Source organism: Myxocyprinus asiaticus, chromosome 31 (assembly GCF_019703515.2).
Source record: "Myxocyprinus asiaticus isolate MX2 ecotype Aquarium Trade chromosome 31, UBuf_Myxa_2, whole genome shotgun sequence".
Lineage (NCBI taxonomy): Eukaryota > Metazoa > Chordata > Actinopteri > Cypriniformes > Catostomidae > Myxocyprinus > Myxocyprinus asiaticus.
In genome coordinates this window covers 44,241,984-44,263,338 of record NC_059374.1, presented here as the reverse complement: position 1 = coordinate 44,263,338, position 21,355 = coordinate 44,241,984, and the positions used below count along the sequence as shown (strand labels likewise).

General features: G+C 40.8%; 2 protein-coding genes across 2 annotated transcripts in view; one reads left to right on the top strand and one right to left on the bottom strand.

Moving 5' to 3' along the window:
• The first annotated feature begins 678 nt into the window (after nucleotides 1-678).
• On the top strand, nucleotides 679-20,490 carry LOC127421826 (WD repeat-containing protein 20-like). Its single transcript, XM_051664989.1, has 4 exons — nucleotides 679-1,256; nucleotides 9,367-9,549; nucleotides 14,596-15,951; nucleotides 18,702-20,490. Exons 1-4 carry the CDS (start codon nucleotides 879-881, stop codon nucleotides 18,759-18,761), a joined length of 1,977 nt encoding a protein of 658 aa, XP_051520949.1. The 5' UTR covers nucleotides 679-878; the 3' UTR covers nucleotides 18,762-20,490.
• Nucleotides 15,960-21,355, bottom strand: part of phox2a (paired like homeobox 2A) — a 180,303-nt gene continuing 174,907 nt past the window's right edge. The window contains exon 4 of the transcript XR_007894104.1: nucleotides 15,960-17,799. The gene's annotated coding sequence lies outside the window, so the exon portion shown is untranslated. The remainder of the gene's footprint in view (nucleotides 17,800-21,355) is intronic.

Genomic DNA, 21,355 nt, shown 5'->3' with positions numbered 1-21,355 from the left:
ATTTTTAAATATGCTTTTTCATATAGCTATTTCAATAATTTACATGTTTGTGTAGTTTGAGGGGTTGTAGTGAATAAACTCAATCACACACACACACACTCACTCACTCACTCAGACTCACACACACACACAGACTCACAGACACACACACACACTCACTCACTCAGACTCACACTCACTCACTCACTCACTCACTCAGACTCACAGACACACACTAACTCACAGACACACACAGACTCACAGACACACACTCACTCAGACACACAGCACACACACACACACACACACACACACACAAAGACTCACAGGCACACACTCACAGACACACACTCACTCACTCACACAGACTCACAGACACACACACACACTCACTCACTCACTCTCACAGACACACACACACACACTCACAGACACACACACACACACACACACACACACTCACTCACTCAGACTCACAGACACACACACACACACACACACACACACACACACTCACAGACACACACTCACTCACTCACTCACACAGACTCACAGACACACACACACACTCACTCACTCACTCACAGACACAGACACACACACACACACTCACTCACTCACTCACTCAGACTCACAGACACACACACTCACTCACTCACTCACACACAGATGTTGTCTCTTTAACTCGAGCAGCATCTTTTCATCATCATCATCATCATCATCATCATCATCCGGAGCTCTCAGGCGGTTCGGGCATTTGCGTTCGGCCACTCCGGTTCGAGTCCACGGGCGACGCATGCAGCGCTGCTCCCATCGCGTTTGTAGTTTTCCCGCATTATTTCCAGGTCAGAGGCGTCAGCGGCGCGGCGTTTCCTGTGTGCGGCGCGTCTGGACTAAAGATGGCCGGAGATGGAGGCGCTCTGAAGGATATCAACGAGATTAAATCACAGTTCCGGACACGGGAGGGATTCTACAAGCTGCTCACGCTTTCCGACTCGCAGCAGCGGGCCGGGCTGCCGCGGGGGCCCTCGGCGGGCGTCACGGTGGGTCCCGGTGCGGGCACGAGCTCCATCCCGGGCGGCGGTGCTACTGTTGGGCTAGTGCAGGGGCCCGGGTCCGCTACCGCCGCCGCGGCCAACTCCTCTCCGGGCTTCCTGCCGCCGGTCCGGGTGTCGATGGTGAAGCTGAAGCCGGAGGACCCGAGCGAGGAATCGGAGCGAGTGTGTTTCAACATCGGCAGGGAACTTTACTTCTACACCTATACGAACATTAAAAAGGTACAGATAAACTCGAGTTCGGCAGAGCAGCATCTCTCGAGCATCACCGCAAATGTATCCCGAATAATCCGCTCCTGTTTGATAGATTCGGACCGGCGGGTCTGATCGGTTTAATTCGTGGTCACTGATCCCGCTGTCAGGGCGGTTTTATTTTGGGTTGTTGACGGCAGTAATAATATTAAGACATTCTTATTTAAGTAATATATCTGCAGTTGTAGTTGGTGTATTATTTTGTCTTTGTGGCAAAAATACACAATTGACTCCCAGTATGTTTACCATTACAATGCAAATTACATGATGCAAAATGAAATGGGCACTGGTTAATGATGGGCACTTGTTAATGAGGGGCACTGGTTTATGATGGCCAATGGTTAATGACAAGCACTGGTTAATGACAGGCACTGGTTTATGATGGCCACTGGTTAATGACAGCACTGGTTTATGACTGGCACTGGTTAATGACAGCACTGGTTAATGACAGGTACTTGTTTATGACGGGAACTGGTTTATGACAGCACTGGTTTATGACAGGCAATGGTTTATGACGGGCACTCGTTAATGACGGGCACTGGTTTATGTTGGGCACTGATTAATGACAGCACTGGTTAATGACAGGTACTTGTTTATGACTGGCACTGGTTTATGACTGGCACTGGTTTATGACTGGCACTGGTTAATGACAGTCACTGGTTAATGACAGGCACTGGTTAATGACAGCACTGGTTAATGACAGGCACTGGTTTATGACAGGCACTGGTTAACGACAGGCACTGGTTAACGACAGGCACTGGTTTATGACAGGCACTGGTTAACGACAGGCACTGGTTTATGACTGGCACTGGTTAATGACAGGCACTTGTTTACGACTGGCACTGGTTTACGGCAGGCACTGGTTAACGACAGGCACTGGTTTATGACTGGCACTGGTTTATGACTGGCACTTGTTTATGACTGGCACTGGTTAATGACAGGCACTGGTTTATGACTGGCACTGGTTAATGACAGGCACTTGTTTATGATGGCCACTGGTTAATGACAGCACTGGTTAATGATGGGCACTGGTTAATGATGGGCACTGGTTAATGATGGCCACTGGTTAATGACAGCACTTGTTTATGATGGCCACTGGTTAATGACAGCACTGGTTAATGATGGGCACTGGTTAATGATGGGCACTGGTTTATGACTGGCACTTGTTTATGACTGGCACTGGTTAATGACAGGCACTGGTTTATGACTGGCACTGGTTAATGACAGGCACTTGTTTATGACTGGCACTGGTTAATGACAGGCACTGGTTAATGACAGGCACTGGTTTATGACTGGCACTGGTTTATGACAGGCACTGGTTAATGACAGGCACTGGTTAATGACAGGCACTGGTTTATGACTGGCACTTGTTTATGACTGGCACTGGTTAATGACAGGCACTGGTTTATGACAGGCACTGGTTAATGACAGGCACTGGTTTATGACTGGCACTTGTTTATGACTGGCACTGGTTAATGACAGGCACTGGTTTATGACAGGCACTGGTTAATGACAGGCACTGGTTTATGACAGGCACTGGTTAATGACAGGCACTGGTTTATGACTGGCACTGGTTAATGACAGGCACTGGTTTATGACAGGCACTGGTTTATGACAGGCACTGGTTAATGACAGGCACTGGTTAATGACAGGCACTGGTTAATGACAGGCACTTGTTTATGACAGGCACTGGTTTATGACTGGCACTGGTTAATGACAGGCACTGGTTAATGACAGGCACTGGTTAATGACAGGCACTGGTTTATGACTGGCACTGGTTTATGACTGGCACTGGTTAATGACAGGCACTGGTTAATGACAGGCACTGGTTTATGACAGGCACTGGTTTATGACAGGCACTGGTTAATGACAGGCACTGGTTAATGACAGGCACTGGTTTATGACAGGCACTGGTTAATGACAGGCACTGGTTTATGACTGGCACTGGTTAATGACAGGCACTGGTTTATGACAGGCACTGGTTTATGACAGGCACTGGTTAATGACAGGCACTGGTTTATGACAGGCACTGGTTAATGACAGGCACTGGTTTATGACTGGCACTGGTTAATGACAGGCACTGGTTTATGACAGGCACTGGTTAATGACAGGCACTGGTTAATGACAGGCACTGGTTAATGACAGGCACTTGTTTATGACAGGCACTGGTTTATGACTGGCACTGGTTAATGACAGGCACTGGTTAATGACAGGCACTGGTTTATGACTGGCACTTGTTTATGACTGGCACTGGTTAATGACAGGCACTGGTTAATGACAGGCACTGGTTTATGACAGGCACTGGTTTATGACAGGCACTGGTTAATGACAGGCACTGGTTAATGACAGGCACTGGTTTATGACTGGCACTGGTTTATGACTGGCACTGGTTAATGACTGGCACTGGTTAATGACAGGCACTGGTTTATGACTGGCACTGGTTAATGACAGGCACTGGTTTATGACTGGCACTGGTTTATGACTGGCACTGGTTAATGACAGTCACTGGTTTATGACAGGCACTGGTTAATGACAGGCACTGGTTAATGACAGGCACTGGTTTATGACTGGCACTTGTTTATGACTGGCACTGGTTAATGACAGGCACTGGTTAATGACAGGCACTGGTTTATGACAGGCACTGGTTAATGACAGGCACTGGTTTATGACAGGCACTGGTTAATGACAGGCACTGGTTTATGACAGGCACTGGTTTATGACAGGCACTGGTTAATGACAGGCACTGGTTTATGACAGGCACTGGTTAATGACAGGCACTGGTTAATGACAGGCACTGGTTTATGACTGGCACTGGTTTATGACTGGCACTGGTTAATGACAGGCACTGGTTTATGACTGGCACTGGTTAATGACAGGCACTGGTTTATGATGGCCACTGGTTAATGACAGCACTGGTTTATGACTGGCACTGGTTAATGACAGCACTGGTTAATGACAGGTACTTGTTTATGACTGGCACTGGTTAATGACAGGCACTGGTTTATGACGGGAACTGGTTTATGACAGCACTGGTTTATGACAGCACTGGTTTATGACAGGCAATGGTTTATGACGGGCACTCGTTAATGACGGGCACTGGTTTATGATGGGCACTGATTAATGACAGCACTGGTTAATGACAGGTACTTGTTTATGACTGGCACTGGTTTATGACTGGCACTGGTTTATGACTGGCACTGGTTTATGACTGGCACTGGTTAATGACAGCACTGGTTAATGACAGGCACTGGTTTATGACAGGCACTGGTTAACGACAGGCACTGGTTAACGACAGGCACTGGTTTATGACTGGCACTGGTTAATGACAGGCACTTGTTTACGACTGGCACTGGTTTACTACAGGCACTGGTTTACGGCAGGCACTGGTTAACGACAGGCACTGGTTTATGACTGGCACTGGTTTATGACTGGCACTTGTTTATGACTGGCACTGGTTAATGACAGGCACTGGTTTATGACTGGCACTGGTTAATGACAGGCACTTGTTTATGATGGCCACTGGTTAATGACAGCACTGGTTAATGATGGGCACTGGTTAATGATGGGCACTGGTTAATGATGGGCACTGGTTTATGACAGGCACTGGTTTATGACTGGCACTGGTTAATGATGGCCACTGGTTAATGACAGCACTTGTTTATGATGGCCACTGGTTAATGACAGCACTGGTTAATGATGGGCACTGGTTAATGATGGGCACTGGTTTATGACAGGCACTGGTTTATGACTGGCACTGGTTAATGACAGGCACTTGTTTATGACTGGCACTGGTTAATGACAGGCACTGGTTAATGACAGGCACTGGTTTATGACAGGCACTGGTTTATGACTGGCACTGGTTAATGACAGGCACTGGTTAATAACAGGCACTGGTTAATGACAGGCACTGGTTAATGACAGGCACTTGTTTATGACAGGCACTGGTTAATGACAGGCACTGGTTAATGACAGGCACTGGTTAATGACAGGCACTGGTTTATGACTGGCACTTGTTTATGACTGGCACTGGTTAATGACAGGCACTGGTTTATGACAGGCACTGGTTAATGACAGGCACTGGTTTATGACAGGCACTGGTTTATGACAGGCACTGGTTTATGACAGGCACTGGTTAATGACAGGCACTGGTTTATGACTGGCACTGGTTTATGACTGGCACTGGTTAATGACAGGCACTGGTTTATGACTGGCACTGGTTAATGACAGGCACTGGTTTATGATGGCCACTGGTTAATGTTGGCCACTGGTTAATGACAGCACTGGTTAATGATGGGCACTGGTTTATGACTGGCACTGGTTAATGACAGGCACTGGTTTATGACGGGAACTGGGTAATGATGGCCACTGGTTAATGACAGCACTTGTTTATGATGGGCACTGGTTAATGACAGCACTGGTTAATGATGGCCACTGGTTAATGACAGCACTGGTTAATGATGGGCACTGGTTAATGATGGGCACTGGTTAATGACAGCACTGGTTAATGATGGGCACTGGTTAATGACGGGCACTGGTTAATGATGGGCACTGGTTAATGACAGCACTGGTTAATGATGGGCACTGGTTAATGACAGCACTGGTTAATGATGGCCACTGGTTAATGACAGCACTGGTTAATGATGGGCACTGGTTAATGACAGCACTGGTTAATGATGGCCACTGGTTAATGACAGCACTGGTTAATGATGGGCACTGGTTAATGACAGCACTGGTTAATGACAGGTACTTGTTTATGACTGGCACTGGTTAATGACAGGCACTGGTTTATGACGGGAACTGGTTTATGACAGCACTGGTTTATGACAGCACTGGTTTATGACAGGCAATGGTTTATGACGGGCACTCGTTAATGACGGGCACTGGTTTATGATGGGCACTGATTAATGACAGCACTGGTTAATGACAGGTACTTGTTTATGACTGGCACTGGTTAATGACAGGCACTGGTTTATGACTGGCACTGGTTTATGACTGGCACTGGTTAATGACAGTCACTGGTTAATGACAGGCACTGGTTAATGACAGCACTGGTTAATGACAGGCACTGGTTTATGACAGGCACTGGTTAACGACAGGCACTGGTTAACGACAGGCACTGGTTTATGACTGGCACTGGTTAATGACAGGCACTTGTTTACGACTGGCACTGGTTTACGACAGGCACTGGTTTACGGCAGGCACTGGTTAACGACAGGCACTGGTTTATGACTGGCACTGGTTTATGACTGGCACTTGTTTATGACTGGCACTGGTTAATGACTGGCACTGGTTTATGACTGGCACTTGTTTATGACTGGCACTGGTTAATGACAGGCACTGGTTTATGACTGGCACTGGTTAATGACAGGCACTTGTTTATGATGGCCACTGGTTAATGACAGCACTGGTTAATGATGGGCACTGGTTAATGATGGGCACTGGTTTATGACAGGCACTGGTTTATGACTGGCACTGGTTAATGATGGCCACTGGTTAATGACAGCACTTGTTTATGATGGCCACTGGTTAATGACAGCACTGGTTAATGATGGGCACTGGTTAATGATGGGCACTGGTTTATGACAGGCACTGGTTTATGACTGGCACTGGTTAATGACAGGCACTTGTTTATGACTGGCACTGGTTAATGACAGGCACTGGTTAATGACAGGCACTGGTTTATGACTGGCACTGGTTTATGACAGGCACTGGTTAATGACAGGCACTGGTTAATGACAGGCACTGGTTTATGACTGGCACTTGTTTATGACTGGCACTGGTTAATGACAGGCACTGGTTTATGACAGGCACTGGTTAATGACAGGCACTGGTTAATGACAGGCACTGGTTAATGACAGGCACTTGTTTATGACAGGCACTGGTTTATGACTGGCACTGGTTAATGACAGGCACTGGTTTATGACAGGCACTGGTTAATGACAGGCACTGGTTAATGACAGGCACTGGTTTATGACTGGCACTGGTTAATGACAGGCACTGGTTAATGACAGGCACTGGTTTATGACTGGCACTGGTTTATGACTGGCACTGGTTAATGACAGGCACTGGTTAATGACAGGCACTGGTTTATGATGGCCACTGGTTTATGATGGCCACTGGTTAATGATGGCCACTGGTTAATGACAGCACTGGTTAATGATGGGCACTGGTTTATGACTGGCACTGGTTAATGACAGGCACTGGTTTATGATGGGAACTGGGTAATGATGGCCACTGGTTAATGACAGCACTTGTTTATGATGGGCACTGGTTAATGACAGCACTGGTTAATGATGGCCACTGGTTAATGACAGCACTGGTTAATGATGGGCACTGGTTAATGATGGGCACTGGTTAATGATGGGCACTGGTTAATGACAGCACTGGTTAATGATGGGCACTGGTTAATGACAGGCACTGGTTAATGATGGGCACTGGTTAATGACAGCACTGGTTAATGATGGGCACTGGTTAATGACAGCACTGGTTAATGATGGCCACTGGTTAATGACAGCACTGGTTAATGATGGGCACTGGTTAATGACAGCACTGGTTAATGATGGCCACTGGTTAATGACAGCACTGGTTAATGATGGGCACTGGTTAATGACAGGCACTGGTTTATGACGGGAACTGGTTAATGATGGGCACTGGTTAATGACAAGCACTGGTTAATGATGGGCACTGGTTAATGACGGGCACTGGTTAATGATGGGCACTGGTTAATGACAGCACTGGTTAATGATGGCCACTGGTTAATGACAGCACTGGTTAATGATGGGCACTGGTTAATGACAGCACTGGTTAATGATGGCCACTGGTTAATGACAGCACTGGTTAATGATGGCCACTGGTTAATGACAGGCACTGGTTTATGACGGGAACTGGTTAATGACGGGCACTGGTTAATGACAAGCACTGGTTAATGATGGGCACTGGTTAATGACGGGCACTGGTTAATGATGGGCACTGGTTAATGACAGGCACTGGTTAATGATGGGCACTGGTTAATGACAGCACTGGTTAATGATGGGCACTGGTTAATGACAGCACTGGTTAATGATGGCCACTGGTTAATGACAGCACTGGTTAATGATGGGCACTGGTTAATGACAGCACTGGTTAATGATGGCCACTGGTTAATGACAGCACTGGTTAATGATGGCCACTGTTTAATGACAGCACTGGTTAATGACAGGCACTGGTTAATGATGGGCACTGGTTAATGACAGCACTGGTTAATGATGGGCACTGGTTAATGACAGCACTGGTTAATGATGGCCACTGGTTAATGACAGCACTGGTTAATGATGGGCACTGGTTAATGACAGCACTGGTTAATGATGGCCACTGGTTAATGACAGCACTGGTTAATGATGGCCACTGGTTAATGACAGCACTGGTTAATGATGGGCACTGGTTAATGACAGGCACTGGTTTATGACGGGAACTGGTTAATGATGGGCACTGGTTAATGACAAGCACTGGTTTATTACGGGCACTGCTTTAGCAAACCTTACATAGCGCCTAGTCCTTGAAATGGATTTATAATGGCATTAATGCTCATTGAACCAACACACGAGGTCACTCTCGACCCTTTCATTTAGATATGACATCAGTCACCACTTTCTAGTGCATCACTGTATGATTGATAATCATGATATTATTGTTTTGTGTATGTTGCTGTTTAGTATGTGTGTTTGTGTATATTCACTGGATTCTAGTTGCTGCTGCTGCTCTTTAAAAGTGTTTGATTAGTAAAGGATGTTTAAACCAGCAATTTGTTGATAGCATCTCTTTAAGGTCAATCAAGAGTGGGCAGAAAGTATTTTAACACTCCACATCAGCCATATGAAACTGAAGACATTTGATCGTATTTGTTCGTCAGAGACTCCATCATCTCCATTCTTTGGAGAGAAAAATACATTATTGCTGTTTGTATATAAAATGAGAAATTTTTCAAAGGAAATCTAAGATATTCAAATGTCAGTAGATATATAGGATACAATTTTACATAAATAAATACTTAACATAATACAGGTCTTGTAACCTCAAGTATCTGAACCGTTTCTCTCTGTAGGCAGTGGATCTCAGTAAGCCTATAGACAAGCGCATATATAAGGGCACACAGCCGACGTGTCATGACTTCAATCAGTATTCGGCGACAGATGACAGCGTGGCTCTCATCGTGGGCTTCTCCGCTGGACAGGTGCAGTATCTGGACCCCATCAAGAAAGAGACCAGCAAGCTCTTCAATGAGGAGGTGTGTATGAGTATCTTAATCGGCCATATGTTTAACCTGTTGTTTAGGATCCTCACTCGCCAATCACAATCACAGGTGAGCGTCAGTGCATGAACTAATCTCATTCGTTATCACACTGCTGCCCATCCTGATTGAAACACTATTTTCATGAAAGATAGGCTCACAATTTAACATTAGTTGTGATGTTTCTAACATGAAAGTGTTTTGTTTCCTGGTCAATCGTGGTTCAGTCAGTTGATAGTTAGTTGACTTCACAAACGTTTAAGGCTCATTATGTCCATATGCGATCGATTGTTATGTGAGGACACTTGGCAGACGCTCCCTCACTCTGACATCACATATTTCTTTCATTAAGGGAAAAAAACAGGAACGCCTTTAGATCTGTTTTCAGCTGAAACACCCTCAACCAGCCGCAAACATTTAGTAATTTCCTCATGACAGTTTGAATGTGTTAATCTAATAGAAAGCAGGAAGTCCCTTTTCTTACTCAGTCTGGCTTTTTGTAACTTGACTTTTTGTTACCACACAATGCACAGTTAAGTTGATCAAGCTGAACTTCAGCTGAACAAGTACGTAAACTACTTACGTATTTGCGTTAGGAGCCAAAACCTTATGGTGATAAAAGTATTACATTCTGAAATGTATGTCACAAATGTAAATCTCTCCTTCTTTGGAACATAACACACTCACCAGTTCAACACGTGTTTGGCTGAATCTCATGAAAAAAATGACCTGGGCAGCGTTTCCCAAAAGCATGGTAAGCCTAAGTAGATTGTAGAAACCATTGGCACCAATGGTCTCTATGATCATCTTAAGCTTGCGATGCTTTTGGGAAACGCTGCCCAGGTCATTTTTTTTAAACAGATTTTGAAATGGAAAAATTTCACATTTATTTAAAATAGAAATTATATTTCGCACAGAAAAAATCAAGCCTGTTTTTAGGACCATTTAGATCATTTGCAATAAAATTTTAAATAAAATCAAATTTTTTTGGATGATAAGAACATTTCCCTCCCAAATTCTCATTACTGTGAACCATCCTGACTTTAACCCTTTAAGCTCGGATGAAACAAATAATCATCAATATATTAATAACTACAGTCTTGACCAACACAAAATAGGTATCGTTTGAAAGTTTAGAAGCTCTACTTTCCAATGCATGTAGACATTATGACCAAAACTGAAAAAGTGCTTTGAAATTTGCAGATAAATCAGAAGTGTTACATTTTTATCATTTATTTAAAAAAAGATTTCACTGTACATATTATTGCAATCAGTAAAAACATCAAACTGATCAAATAGTCATGTGTCATATGCTGTTGGAAAGCTCTCAAAGAGTAAAATACAACCAGCCTATTTGTTTTACTCACAGACAAAAATATAGTGAGTAATAGCTAAGCACACTGGTGGCCAAAAGTTTGGAATAATTTTGCTCTTATGGAAAGAAATTGGTACTTTTATTCACCAAATTGGCATTCAACTGATCACAATGTATAGTCAGGACATTAATAACGTGAAAAATTACGATTACAATTTGAAAAAAATATTCAGAACTTCTTAAACTCCTTCAAAAAAATACTCAGGTGACATTTCACCCCACACTTCCTGTAGCACTTGTCATAGATGTGACTGTCTTGTCGGGCACTTCTCACGCACCTTACAGTCTAGCTGATCCCACAAAAGCTCAATGGGGTTAAGATCCAGAACACTCTTTTCCAATTATCTGTTGTCCAATGTCTGTGTTTCTTTGCCCACTCTAACCATTTCTTTTTGATTTTCTGTTTCAAAAGTGGCTTTTTCTTTGCAATTCTTCCCATAAGGCCTGCACCCCTGAGTCTTCTCTTTACTGTTGTACATGAAACTGGTGTTGAGCGGGTAGAATTCAATGAAGCTGTCAGCTGAGGACATGTGAGGCGTCTATTTCTCAAACTAGAGACTCTGATGTACTTATCCTCTTGTTTAGTTGTACATCTGGTCTTCCACATCTCTTTCTGTCCTTGTTAGAGCCAGTTGTCCTTTGTCTTTAATGACTGTAGTGTACACCTTTGGATGAAATCTTCAGTTTTTTCAAGCATTGTATAGCCTTCATTCCTCAAAACAATGATTGACTGATGAGTTTCTAGAGAAAGCTGTTTCTTTTTTGCCATTTTTGACCTAATATTGACCTTAAGACATGCCAGTCTATTGCATACTGTGGCAACTCAAAAACAAACACAAAGACAATGTTAAGCTTCATTTAATGAACCAAATATCTTTCAACTGTGTTTGATATAATGGCAAGTGATTTTCTAGTACCACATTATCAATTTAGCATGATTACTCAAGGATAAGGTGTTGGAGTGATGGCTGCTGTCTATGTTTGATCAAAAATGACTTTTTTCAAATAGTGATGGTGCTGTTTTTTACATCAGTAATGTCCTGACTATACTTTGTGATCAGTTGAATGCCACTTTGGTGAATTAAAGTACCAATTTCCTTCCGAAACAGAAAAATCTGTACATTATTCCAAACTTTTGGCCGCCTGTGCATATATCTTTGACAATTATGTTTGGTGTTGCTTATATGCTGCGTTTTTGCTTATAACTTCATGAAAAATAACAGAACATAAAAAAATCACATAACATTACTTAGAGGAAGTGATTATCTTTCAAACGAGTCCACACACAAGATAATCAGATGCATAGATCATTAGATAATCCACATGAAGCACAATGTTACATATGACCACCAGGAGATGGCGCCAAATACATGACACAGACTCAATGATGACTCAAATGACACAGAATGAAACTCATTCATTTTTGGCTCAATTGTTTTTGTGATTTTTCAGCAGTTTCTTAGGCTGAGTCTCAGTATGTATCATAATCTATATCATAAATGTTTTTTAAAAGTTGTCTTTACAATGATACCAAACACTTGACCCTCCTTGTTTTTTTTTTTTTTGTTGAGTTATAAGCCTTTAATTTTGGGTATGCCACTGAAACAGGAAATCTTTAATAACACCTTCAGAGCTTAAAGAGTTATATATATATATACACACACACTAGTGTTGTCACGGTACCAAAATTTCAGTCGTCGGTACCGATATCAGTGAAATTTCCCGATTCTCGATACCAATTTCGATACCACAGCCAAAATATGCTAATATGATAATGTGCTATTGAACACATAAGTTTAGTAGTTATTTTTTTATTATTTAATAATTATTTTAATAATTATAGTTTAACAAGTATGATAATTTTCCAGAACACTTTTCCAGAATTTCATGCATCTAGATTTTATTTTGAATCGTGCTTTTATTATGACGAGTGTTTTTTGCCAGAAGCTTCACTTTTCCGGCCCAGTGTGATGAAATCTCTTTACACTGAACTTTGAGTCTGACAAATGAAATGTAGAACACAGTTTTGGAGTGATTATATTTTAGATTACTGGTGTTTGTGTATGTGGTCATTTTTAAATGTTTTACATTTTATTACTGTGAAGCACTTTAAATGCGATATAAATAAAGCTGAACTGAGATTAAAACACGATTGCTTAGATTATAATTATATAAATATATATTTTACATGTGCTGCGCGGTTCACAGTAGATTAGTGCTCTGCTGTGTCATCTCATACAACGTGAATGATTCTCAGTGTCTGTGGAGTTTCTTTAAAGTATTTAAAGTACGCAGCTCATCCACAGTAAGATTGCAGCCTTTAGCGGTTTAATAAATCACACTAGGACATGTCACGATTTTAATTTGATTAATTGTTAATTTCAGAGTAAAAGGAGTAACAGAGCACACGTTCAGAATAAGCCAGTGAGCATTTTAAAGCAGTCGTGTGTCAGTCATACTGCACGCTGGTACCGGATAGAGTCAGTGCTCAGTTCTAACGGTACTGCAGAAACACTGGTATCATTACATGTTTTTTATTTTAGTATCGACTTTGTACCGAAGTACCAGTACTTTTGACAACACTAATACACAGTATATATACACAGTGTATATAAACTGTAGTAAAATGTTTTACAGATACTACCATGATGTATCAATTAGAGGTAGACCGATATATAGTTTTTTTTATTGCCGATAGTTTTTCTGTCATTTCAAAATAAGAGTCCCAGTGTGCTTCAGGCTTGTTTATACTTAAAAGTCCTGCGTTATGCACCAAATATTATGTATTTTTTTATTAGGATTTTGGTTGAACTAAAAACTGCTTGTGGAATTTTATTCATTTTGGACTCTGCCTTTGCCCGCAGTAGTAAAGATTTTTTTTTTTGACATTCTCTAAATCGATTTTAAAAACTATTGGCCGATTAATCGGTTATCTGCCTTTCTGACCATCTTAGTTATTGGTATCACAAAATCCAATATCGGTTGACCAATAATATAAATGCTTTACAATTTCAAAAATATATATTTTTTGCTTATTTGATTTGAAAATAAAACATTTCACAATAAGGGTGTGTTTACATGCACAAACATACACCGATTATTAATGGTTTTCCTTTATCGGGATAAGGTCATAAATGGTTTAAGCATAAACCGATTGGCACAGGTAGATTTTTACCAATTACCGTGAATTTACGTTGCATGTGAACACCTTTACCGCCATTCTTACTGGTTTACCGGTGTTCCCAGAGAACACACAATCTGATAAAATGTATACATTGAATGCACTGTAAGTCACTTTGGATAAAAGCATCTGCCAAATGCATAAATGTAAATGTTATCCAATAAACAGGTTTGTTTATGTTTTGACATCAAAACCAGAAAATAACCTGAAGATTTCAAATCTCATGTAAATGCGTAAATAAGCCCGTTATTGGTAGTTGTGAACGTATTGATGTGCATGTAAACACACTCAACACAAAACAATGATCCTAAAAACAGGATTTATTTTCTTTATACAATATACATTTCTTATGTTTTTCTCTTTTGAATTTAGAGTGAAATGTGACATGGACATGTTCTGACAGGTTTCATGAGATTCACCCACAGCTGTATGTGTAAATATATATTTGTGTAGACATTTATATCGCTCCTCCTGCTCTGTTCCTCAGAGGCTGATTGACAAATCGAAGGTGACATGTCTAAAGTGGTTGCCAAAGTCAGAGAAACTGTTTCTTGCGTCCCACGCCAGTGGTCACCTCTACCTCTATAACGTGGAGCACCCGTGTGGTACCACCACACCGCAATACTGTCTGCTGCGCCAGGGCGAGGGATTCGCCGTGTACTCCTGCAAGACGAAGACCCCTCGTAACCCGTTACTCCGCTGGGTGGTGGGCGAGGGCGGGCTGAACGAGTTCGCCTTCTCGCCTGATGGCGTCCATGTCGCTTGCGTTGGCCAAGACGGCTGTCTCCGTGTCTTCCACTTCGATTCGATGGAGTTGCAGGGCGTGATGAAGAGTTACTTTGGTGGCCTGCTGTGTGTCTCTTGGAGCCCCGACGGGAAGTATCTTGCAACAGGTGGAGAAGACGACCTGGTCACGGTGTGGTCATTCGCCGAGAGTCGCGTGGTAGCTCGCGGTCATGGTCACAAGTCTTGGGTTAACGTCGTAGCATTTGATCCCTTCACTACAAACTTAGAAGATGACGAACCGATGGAGCTCAGCGGCAGTGAAGAGGATCTCCAGCAGGGGGCGCTGCACTTTGGTCGGGTACGCACCAGCAGCACGCTCTCGCGCCTCTCGCGGCACAGTTCTAAAGGTGGCGCGTCATCTGTATCATACCGTTTCGGGTCAGTCGGGCAGGACACGCAGTTCTGTTTGTGGGATCTAACAGACGACATTCTGTATCCTCGCTTACCGCTCTCCCGCACCCTCACAAACACATTTGGCCCCACAATCCCGTCATCAGGTAGCGCAGCTTTGAACAACACAAGTGGAAGTAGCGGGGTCGAAGGTCACCATCACCCCTCCATCCCCCACCAGACGTCAACGCTGCCTCTTCCGTTGCCTCGTTCACTATCCCGTTCCAATTCGCTCCCACACCCCACTGTTGCCAACACTTCCAAGATCCAGGGGGCGACAGAGAGTGGAGGAACGGGAGGCAGCAGTTGTGGAGGCAGTATCACCCCATTTAGCATCGGTCGCTTTGCGACGCTGTCGCTACAAGAACGCAAATCGGACAAATCAGGGGTTGGTGGGGAAAAGGAGCACAAACGTTACCACAGCCTTGGAAACATTAGCAAAAGCAACGATAAGATCAACGTCCCGCCACGCAGTAACCGACTGGACGGCGCAAAAGTTCTGGGCACCACGCTTTGTCCGCGCATGAACGAAGTGCCGCTTCTGGAGCCATTGGTTTGTAAGAAAATCGCTCATGAGCGTCTTACCGTGCTTGTCTTCATGAACGACTGCATCATCACGGCATGTCAAGAAGGCCTCATCTGCACTTGGGCACGACCGGGCAAAGCGGTGAGTCAGTATTCAGACTACAAGTATGAAATGTGCATATTATTTATTTATTTATTTATAAATTTTTATTAAACAATCCCGATATTGATTCTTAAAATTCAAAGATTTACCTTTTACTCTACTGTATGTGCAACCCTCTATAATATGAATAGCATTTCACGCTATTCATCTAAAAATGTCTGTTATTAGCCACTGTTGAGTGATTGAGTAGTATAGTGGTGAAGAAGTTCAGCAGCAAGATCTTTTCACTGTGTGTTAAGAGTTTAAAGTTTGGTTTGACTCGTTCCGTGTAATGTGTGTCCAAAGACGAGATCTACACAATTCATTTGTCATTGAATAATGTCTCTTTTAATATCCTTTCTGTTCTTTACAGTCAAAAATAGAAATATTTAAATTCTAATCACACATAGTACTGATGTGACTCCACTCTCGTTAATATGACTTGAACTGATGCTGTTCTTAAAGAGACAGTACCGTTTTAGCACGTGTTCTACATATCAATGTAAATAGTATAAATTATGCATGTAAACAACGTATGGAATTTTTACATTTTTTAAAAGCTAAAATTTGATCAAAATGATGAAAAACTAATGATAACATTTGAAAAATGTATATTGTTGTAAAGTACCAACAGCATTAGCTAACAGAAAATGTATTTCATATGTAATCAAAACTATACATTATAACTGAAATATAGCCAAATTAATCTGAATTGAATCCAATGGTGAAATCTGTATCAATACCCAGCCCTAGTGTTTTACATATAGACTTACAAGCAGGGTCCAAAAAATAATTTTCTTAATCTGTAATTTTTTTTTATATTTAAACATCCTTAAAACAAGATAAATTTACTTGAGAAGCAAAATTGCAAAGATATTAAGATTTGATTTTTAAAAAATACATCTTGAATAAAGTGTATTTTTCTTACCCATGGGCAAAAAAGTTTTTAATTTTATTTACACTGTTAAAAAATAATTAATCTAAATATTCTTTAAATAACAAAAATGTACTTGAGAAGCAAAACAACATAAGATATTTTGTCATCTAACAAAATGTCTAACAAAGTTTAAGTAACGTTTATGTTTAAAACAAGAGAAACTATTTATATATTGGAGTAAGAAAATAAAACAAGTTTATTTTTCTTACCTCACTGACAAATAGTTTTTACTTGTTTTAACCATTTAAGCTTGGATGGGCCAATGAGAAAAGATAAATTGTCAATATATTAATAACTACAGTCTTGACCAGCACAAAATAGGTATCATTTGAAAGTTTAGAAGCTCTACTTTCCAATGCATGTAGACATTATGACCAAAACTGAACAAGTGCTTTGAAATTTGCAGATAAATCAGAAGTGTTCAGTTTTGATCATTTATTTAAAATAATTGCACTGTACATTTTATTGTAATCAGTAAAAACATCAAACTGATCAAATAGTCATGTGTCATATGTTGTTGGAAAGTTCTCAAAGAGTAAAATACAACCAGCCTATTTGTTTTACTCACAGACAAACATATAGCGAGTAATAGCTAAGTATATGTCTTTCACAATTATGTTGGTGTTGCTTATCTGCCGCATTTTCGCTTATAACTTCATGAAAAATAAACAGAACATAAAATCTCACATATCATTACTTAGAGGAGGTGATTATCTTTCAAACGAGTCCACACACAAGATAATCTGATGTATAGATCATTAGATAATCCACATGAAGCACAATGTTACATATGACCACCAGGAGATGGCGCCAAATACATGACACAGACTCAATGATGACTCAAATGACACAGAATGAAACTCATTCTGTGAAATCTCATTACTAAAATCATGTCTGCATGCTATGCAAACCTTTAGTCATTGTTGTGTTTGCATGTGTAATTAGTTCTTATGTACAATTATTATGTTTTATTTGTTTGGAGATGTTTTTGGACACTATGATAAATTATTTTTGTAATGTTATAACTTTTGATTGCTTTGTCGTATCAACACAACATTTTTCTCAGATACAGTTGACATGATTGGGAACTAAAGAAAAGCAGTTTTTTGGAGCCACCTTATTTACACCCAGAGATATATCATGTCAAATCAGAAAAATAAGAAAATAGTAAATTATGTTCAATGTTTTTTTTTTTTTTTCAGCAGTTTCTTAGACTGAGAGTCTCAGAAGTTATCATAATATATATCATAATAATTTTTTTCTTTTTTAGTTTTTTTACAATGATACCAAACACTTGATTCTTTTTTTAGTTATAAGCCTTTAATTTTGGGTATGCCACTGAAACAGGAAATCTTTAAAAACACATTCAGAGCTTAAAGGGTTAATCATAAACTGCGCTAAATTTTGTTAGATGTCTCTGAAAACAAGATTTATAATTTTATGTGATTAATTTTTCCTTGTTTCAAGGATGTTTAGATATTTATTTGTTTTTTACCAGAAACTAAAACCAAAAATACTTAGTGAGATTTTTTTATTTTTTATTTTATTTTGTTAATGATTATACCTAAAAAAAAAAATAAATAAATAAATAAAAACAATTGAATTGCCATAGGAACAAAGTTTTTTATTTTATTTATTTTATTTTTTTTAAATAATTAAAGACACGATTTATTCGCTATTGGTAGGCTTGGCACAAATTTGGACCTTGCCTAGAAACAAGTGTTCAAAAAGCAAATGTCTTCATTTTAAATGGTCTAATGAAAATGCTACTGATCACAACACTGTTTTTTTGCCTTGTTTCTGATTGTACCAGCACCTGTCTCAACCATTGTCGGCACAGAACGGAAACTCGCCGAGCGGGACCGTGGTATAGCCGGAGCGCCGCCATCATTCCAAAGAGCTGACTTCCAATTTCTGCAATCCAGAGGCAACCATTCACAGTTACAACAGTATTCTACCCCATTCACTCTGTCTCCAACAAAACACCCCAGTTTAGTTGCACATTAGCATCATGTAGACGTCAACACAGGAGCGACGATGCACATCAGAGACTTTCTCTACGTTAACTTCTGCTCCACTGCGGACAGACTGCAAACGATCGAGACTTTTGTTTGCAGAGACTCCTCTAGCGTCCTCTTTAGCCTCGCATCGCAGCGAATAACTCTGCAAAAGCCACGGCCATTGTATTTTCTTTTTATTTAATTGATCGTTGAGGCTTTAGCGGTTTATAAATGTACATATTCAGACTACTCTATAATGGCAGAGGACAACATGTACTGAAATAACGAACTCAAATAATTAATATATGAAGATCCTATACTGTACATAGTGACAGTTGCATTGAATGTTTGCCAATTTTAGGGGATTAATGATTTAATGTTATTGTATGCTAGCGCTTTGAAAGCAGTCGGTTAGACTTTGGTTGAGAAAGTGCACCGTTTGCTTTGGCGTTTGGCTGAAGAGAGTAAAGTACAATTGTCAGAACACTAGAATATCGTAGGGAGTTTTCCGCTTCATAGCAATTGCTACAGACGTGTATGTTTAACCGGGTTAATGTGTTCTTGAAACGGTTTAAGAAGGTAGACAGGGTCTGAATGATTTCATATATTTACTACGTTTTTGCCAAGCAAACAGTGCCACCGCTGAATGCAAACGGAGGTTTATCGGCATGTTCACTTGACTGTTTCGAGCTAGCTGAATCTCGAGGTGGATGTCGAGTTGAATGCAAGTTCTTTGTAGTTAAGCAACACATTTACACTGTTGTAGCGTGGAGTAGGCACTATTCCTTACGCCTGCTATGCCTCTTGCAACATTTTGCACATTTACAAGTTGATTTAAGTACATTGGTGGAAAGTTGGGATCACTGAGTTAGCCAGCTAACGATAGGTTTCAATAAATATTATCGTATGTAATTTTGTAATGCAGACTTCTTGAAAGGACAATGTCATATAATTTCTCATTACATTTGACACCCAATATTTACCATTAAGCAGACAGAGTAAACGTTAGGAACAAATGAGCAAACCTGTTTTAGCGAGGGCTCCCACACATCCTGGAAAACCTGGAATTTTGCAATGCAGTTTTCCAGTCATGGAAAAGTCGTGGAAAATAAAAACAATACCTAAATGTCCTGGAAAATAATTATTTGTCGTGGATAATATTTTAGTATAATAGAACTGTTTGACTGTGTGGCTAACATGCTTTTTGTTACATGTACAAAAACATTGTAATGATCAGGACACGGGATAGGTGTGAAATACACAAATTCGTAGAATTTTGTCACTGCTGGCGGCTACACATTGTTAAACAATGTCAATGGTTGACAGTCGCGTACGAAGCCCTGTCACGAACATTCTCTGCTCATCTGCCGTCATCTCTGCTTTGCTCCGTGCAAGTATTGATAATGCCAATCTATAGAAAATCTGATTTTTTTCATCATATTGTTTATCATGTTTCCAAGAGTGTTGATTATTCATGTTTCTGAGACGTTACAGACATTACATCATAAATTATCATAATTAATTCTGATTCAAAGTAATGTCCAGCATCATCCAATCACTGTCAATCATGTTAAAATAAAATGATACATTATAAATTCTGAATCTATGTACTGATTATCATTGTCACATGTCTGTCAAACATGTTGAGTGATCCAAACATCATCTGCAGCCTGAAACTGAACTTTTGATCAGATTTTAGGAGTGAATGCACTTAACTGCATAGAGAGCTATAGGATGCTCCCTTGCTCCCTATTTAGTGAATGACTTAACCTCCAGTGTGCTGTCTGTCTGCACTGGTCTCAGAACAGTTTGAAATGCACCTTATTTTCATCCTAACTCCATATAAAGCCTCTGAAAGACACATTTATCAGCTTTTGCATGAATAAATTTATTCTCAATGTGATAATACACAGTAAATATAAGATATTTTAACTGAAACTGAGCATACAGTCCACGAATGTGGTCATTGTGTTTAACAGCGTGCCGTTTCACGATAAATCACTCAAATGTAGAAAATAGCATATCAGATGAAACTAGAGACTCTAATCTTTTGACTCAAACAGGTTTCAATGTAAAAACATAATTAGGTTTCTTACCAGATGTAGTTTTATTGCCGTTTCAACCAAACAAGGACTCCTCTGCGATTGCCGCCATGTTGTGTGGTCACATGACTCTGTGCATTGAAAGTTTAACCCTTTACTGACAGCACAGAGTCTCCTGATCTAAGATCAGTCAGTTTAAATTCAGTTCAATTATGTGTTGCGTATAGCAAAGCCAAAATACAACATCCACGCATGTGTACACGGGGTCTCACGAGGTTAAGTTGTAAATCTTAGACAACGGTTGATGGTCAGACTGCTAATTTTTTTATTTTTATGAGTTCACAACCTGAGGTGGTAACGTGGTGATGTGGCCTTCACACTTTGGGATGTGAATGCATTTTCAATAATAAATGAATTATCCCAGT